The sequence below is a fragment of the Hevea brasiliensis genome, chromosome 16, assembly GCF_030052815.1.
Source record: "Hevea brasiliensis isolate MT/VB/25A 57/8 chromosome 16, ASM3005281v1, whole genome shotgun sequence".
Taxonomy (NCBI): domain Eukaryota; kingdom Viridiplantae; phylum Streptophyta; class Magnoliopsida; order Malpighiales; family Euphorbiaceae; genus Hevea; species Hevea brasiliensis.
Genome location: NC_079508.1, coordinates 712,630 through 717,954, shown reverse-complemented (window position 1 = coordinate 717,954; position 5,325 = coordinate 712,630). Strand labels below are relative to the sequence as shown.

The 5,325-nt window shown below is 24.9% G+C and overlaps 1 protein-coding gene across 2 annotated transcripts; it reads left to right on the top strand.

The window, feature by feature from the left end:
• The first annotated feature begins 1,340 nt into the window (after positions 1–1,340).
• LOC110667236 (F-box/LRR-repeat protein At3g48880) lies at positions 1,341–3,708 on the top strand. 2 transcript variants are annotated; one of them, XM_058138038.1, is made up of 3 exons: positions 1,341–1,413; positions 2,499–2,921; positions 3,016–3,708. In XM_058138038.1, the coding sequence occupies exons 2-3, from the start codon at positions 2,509–2,511 to the stop codon at positions 3,623–3,625; spliced, it is 1,023 nt and encodes a 340-aa protein (XP_057994021.1). In that variant the 5' UTR covers positions 1,341–1,413; positions 2,499–2,508; the 3' UTR covers positions 3,626–3,708. The 2 variants fall into 2 exon arrangements, with proteins under 2 accessions (XP_057994021.1, XP_021683724.2); XM_021828032.2 differs by lacking the exon at positions 1,341–1,413 and having other exon boundaries at positions 1,457–2,921.
• The last annotated feature ends 1,617 nt before the right edge of the window (positions 3,709–5,325 follow it).

Here is a 5,325-nt window from a genome sequence, read left to right as displayed (position 1 = left end):
CTAGTAATAATTTTATGATAATGTGAAGGATATTTTTGTTCCTTCACTTATTTTCCTCATTATATATATATATATATATATATATATATATATATATATATATATATATATATATATATATATGCTATTGAAAAAATATATGAAATTTTAAAATTTTAATTTTATAAATATTTAAAAAAATTAAAAAATAAATTAATAATATTAATATTTCGTGATTAATATTTTTTATTAATTTTACTAAAGTAAATTAAATAATTTTTAATGAATTAGTAATATTTATAGGATTATAAAGAATTATGATATGTTTTTCTAGTATAAGAAAATTTTAATATTAATATTTTAATTTATAATAATTATTGTAATATTAGAAAATAAAATTATTAGATATTTAGTGATAAATATTTTTTCGCTAAAAGTTATTAGTGACAAGATAATATATTATAAAATTAACATTATAAAGGATTTAACGATAAATTTTTTATCGCTAAAAGTTTGGCGACAATAAAGTTTGAAACCTCTAATAGCTAAAATTATTAACGACGCATCTTTTTGCCTCTAAATGGTATTAGCGACGAAATTATATGAATTAACAACAAGTTATTGTCGTTAATATATATTATTGACGATGAATTATTTATCTGTTATTATAAATACTTTTTATTTTTTTTTATAAATAATAGTTATATTAATAATAATTTTTTATTTTTTATTTATTAATTTTTTATTTTAGTTAATTACTTGTTGTAAAATTTTGTATCTAATTAATATTAAATATAAGTAGGATTAAGAATTTAAATTTTATTTGAACTCTAAAATTAAGAATTTAAAATTTATATAAATTTTAAAATTAATTTAAATAATAAAAATATAATTATAATTAATTTTAAAAATAAATGACAATTTAAATAAAACTAATGTTCCTCTTCATACATATTTATATATAATATAAACTCTAAAGCTTTTTTTTTTTGCATGAATTATAAATATAAAATTAATGGATTGAGTTGGTTGATTTTTTTTTTCTACTTTTAGAATAAATAAGATTTCAAATTGAAGTGTTTTTTACAAATTAAATTTTAGAATTTAATTCAATCTCAAAAATTAATTTATGGCTGGGATAATTAATAATATTTTTAAAATTCATAAATATTCTTAATAGTAAGTAAAAAAAAGTTAAATTATATAAATGTATATAATTATAGTCTTAAAAATTACATAGTACATATATGCAATAATCTTTATTTATTTTAAAATTACACTTAAAAGTCTATAAAAATCCTATAACAATGAGAAGTCTAAACAAATAAAACAAGTTAAAAAATAGATAATAAAAAACTATAAAAGGCGAGACTGATGAGAGCTTGGGATACAACACCAGCCGCCAGCCGCCAGCCGCTTCCTCGCTGTTGTATCGTACGTAATGTATCATCTTAATTTTCAACTGTCTCACATCATGTGAAAAAAATATGTATATATATTAGTTGTATCTTCTTCATTTTCAGCTGTATCATCTTAATGGTCTGCTGGCTCATTCTATTTGTTGGGTTCATCTTAAATTACTAGAGTTGATCAATGAGGAAACTTTAGGGGCTTTTTGATATGAGAGGCCTTAATTTTTTTTATTTTTTTTAATTTTTGAAAGAAATAATGTATTCTTGCTGTAAAGATGATATGTTTTGATTGGTTCTTATAATTTTTTTCCAAGAACTTTTTTTTTTCTCGCGTTGGGCAAAATTTTGCTGAATTGTGCTGTCCTTGGTGTTTATTTATTGGTTTTCATTGTGAACTTGAGCCTGCTGAAAATCTCTTTTGTGTCTCTGTGTTTGGTGGATTTGATTCTGCAGATTATTCATTTATTTTGGTAATCTGGCATTTGTTTCTGAAGTACTACACAGGAAGAAACTCTCTCTCCCTCTCTCTCTCTCTCTCTCTCGCTTAGAATTAGCACCTAGAAACTTGATGATGGGTGCAAAAGCATTATTGATGTACAACCAGACAAAGAACAATGAGAAACAATTCTCAAATTTTTATTAATTCTCAAAATTTGATTGTCAGTAGTAATATGTAGTTACAGTGGAATTATTAATATACTATTTACTATTTGGTTATGTAAATAATGATATGTATCTATGCATTATTTCCTAATTACTGTATACTATTTTAGTTTGGGATTGCAATCTCAAAAAGGATTTGTAATTAGTTATTAAGTCCACCAATACCATTTTTTTTTCATTATGGAATTTTAATTATTTGATTTGGAAAGCTCTAACTTGGTTTTCTTTTCCCTATTCTCTCTTCTTCCTCTTTTCCATCCTCTGCTAAAGTACACCTCATAGCTCTCAAGACCTTAATTTCAATTCTTCTGTAAATTCTTGTTTCTCATTTTTAAGTACTTTTTTTATTATTATCATTTTTTTTTCATCAATGGATATAATAGTAATCCTTACCTTGAATTTCTTTGTTTATAATACTAAAGTTATTTTTTTTCTTAATGCTAGATTTAGCAGAATGGCCTCTAACAAGAAGAGAAACATTGATAGTTGCAGTGTGCATGACATTAATCCGGTGGATGAGAGAAGATGGGAGGAATTCGACATTAATATCCTTAGAGAAATATTTTCTATATTACCCAACTGTGACCTGTTTTGCAATGTCTCCTCTGTATGCCAGTCATGGATGTTGGTCTGTTGGGATATCTTGTTTTGGAGACATAATATGCTTGATTTGACTCCTGTCTTGGAAGCTTCTGCAAATTTTAATTTCAGATTTCAAAAATCAATGAGTAAGCTGCTAAGTACTGTAATGGAGGGTCATGATGCTAATGGCTTTTCTCTAGAGCGATGGAGATTATCTGTCAAGACTGTTGTGATCCCCAAAGGTCTTGATATTACTGATGAACACCTTCTGTACATAGCCAAAAGGTAAGCAAGCTATAATTTTCTTCGGTGATGCCTTGTTTTTCAATTTATGTTACTGAATAGAATTCTTACCATTTAATTAATTGGCCACTTGCAGAACTCCTAACCTTGAAGATCTTGTACTAGAGGGCACTTATAAGATAACAGAAAAAGGCTTTGCTGACGCAATATGTAATTGGAAAAAAGTTCAGCATATAGTTCTTCCACTACAAACGCAGGAATCTTGTTTTGCTCAGATCATACAAGCGATTAGTGAAAACTGCTCTGAACTTGAGACTCTATACGTAATCAACCCTCTTGAAATGATGAGATTTATAACAGCTGATATAGCTGAGACTTTATGCAGAATGAAAACCTTAGTAACCCTAGTTTTTGAAGGTGCTTGCTTGTACAGGGAGGCCATTAATATGATCTTTGATGAGTGCCTTAAGCTGGAAACACTTCATATACGGGACTGTTGCTTAATGGCGGATGGCCTTGAATTGGCAGGTTTTATGACTGCCAATATAAGGCTTGGTGAAATGGAAATTGGCAGTGGGCGCTTATGGAGAATTGAAGGAATTGAAACAAGAGGGAAACCTGATCAAGTTTCGTATGTGCAGAAGAAATTTATGCAATGGAGGAATGAATCACCAGGTTTATATTTTGATATTGAGTTGAATGATGAAAACGCTTTAATGGATGATGATAATTTTATTGTTTTGTAAGTTAAAGAGTAGATTTAACCAAAGTAAATTATCTTATGATTATTTGTATTTATTGACTAATGGAGATTAGAGAATTCATGCAAGTAGTGGCTTTTCAACTCTTATTATTGGTTTTATTTTAATTTCACAGAACAATTATCTCTTAGGGAGCATCCTTTCCCTAGTACAATAATGTAACGGTTACATGTGAGGAATTATTCATAAAAATGAAAATTATTATTTAGTCTATGTATTTTAATAGAGTCCTGTATTTTGAAATTACACTATTTAATCCCTATATTTTGCTTCTTTTAAATTATTTAGACTCTTCAATCAATTTTTTAGTTACTCAATGCTAGTCAAACTATTATTTAGTCTCTCTATCTTATGGAAATTAATTAGTGATCTTTATAATTTGAAAAACTACTATATAGTTTCTCTATTTTAATAAAATTAATTAATTGGTCCTTATATTTTAAAAAATACAATATTTTGAAAAACATATTTTTGGATGAAAATGGATATTTTGCTATGTTGAAACTAAATCTGATTTTACGATTTTTTTTTTAATTGTTCAAGTATCTTCACTAATTTTCTTGAACATTATTTTTGTGTTTTTTCTATTGGAAAACAATTTTCCTTAATTACTTATAAATTTAGGAGAATTGATTAACTCTTTTGCATAGACAATTTGTATTTATTTTTTATCAAAAGATGAAAGGAGAAGGGTATGAGTACAAAGGAGAAAAAACATGAGGAGAGAGAAATAAGAGAGGGTAATAGAGAAATAAGTGAGTATATTATGATAGTTTAGGTATAATAATTATGAGATTAAATAGTTATTGAAACCAAATTACAAAACTAACTAATATATTTTTCAAAATATAGGAACTAAATAATTAGTTTTACTAAAATAGATTGATTAAATATTAGTTTGACTACCATTAACCAACAAAAAAATTAAATGAGAGATTGAATAATTTAATAAAAGTAAAATCTAAGGACTAAATAGTATATTTTTAAAATACATATATCAAATAGTTAATTTTATGAAAATATAAGGATTAAATAAGTAATTTTTCCTTCATAAAAAGGAACCTCAACATAGAGGGTGTTTGACCTAATTTTTAAGCTAGTTAAACCATATAATTTAAGGGTATGTGTGGTATTATTATAAGTTTTCTGTTTTTATTTTTTAAAACCTAAGAATTTTTTTTTTTATTTTTATGTTTTTTTTAATTTATTTTTAAGAATTATTTTAAGTTTCTTTTAAATTCTAGAATTAAAAAAAAATCATATTTTTTACACATTTAAACTATCAATTTCAATATATTTAAAATATTATTAAAAATAAAAGAACAATAAAAAAAATTTTTAACCAATGAATATAAATCTTTATAAGAGCACAAGTAGAAATCATTATTAAATTTAATGCTTTCAATCTTATTTTTTTATAATTTCAAATTAATCTTATTACTATAATTATTAATAATAAAAAAGAGTTCTGAAAAGTTGATTAAAAAAAATTATTTATAGAAATAACAGTGGTGTAGTAAAAGAGAAGTAGGCTTATGGGCATAACACTGCACATGCAATTGTAAAAGAAAAGCTAGAAATTAAAAGCTTCTCGCTCATTTCTTTTTCCTGTTTTCGTATTTCAAAAATAAGTGTGAGAGAAGTGAAAAAAAAATCATAAAAACATATTATTTTTTTTAACATAA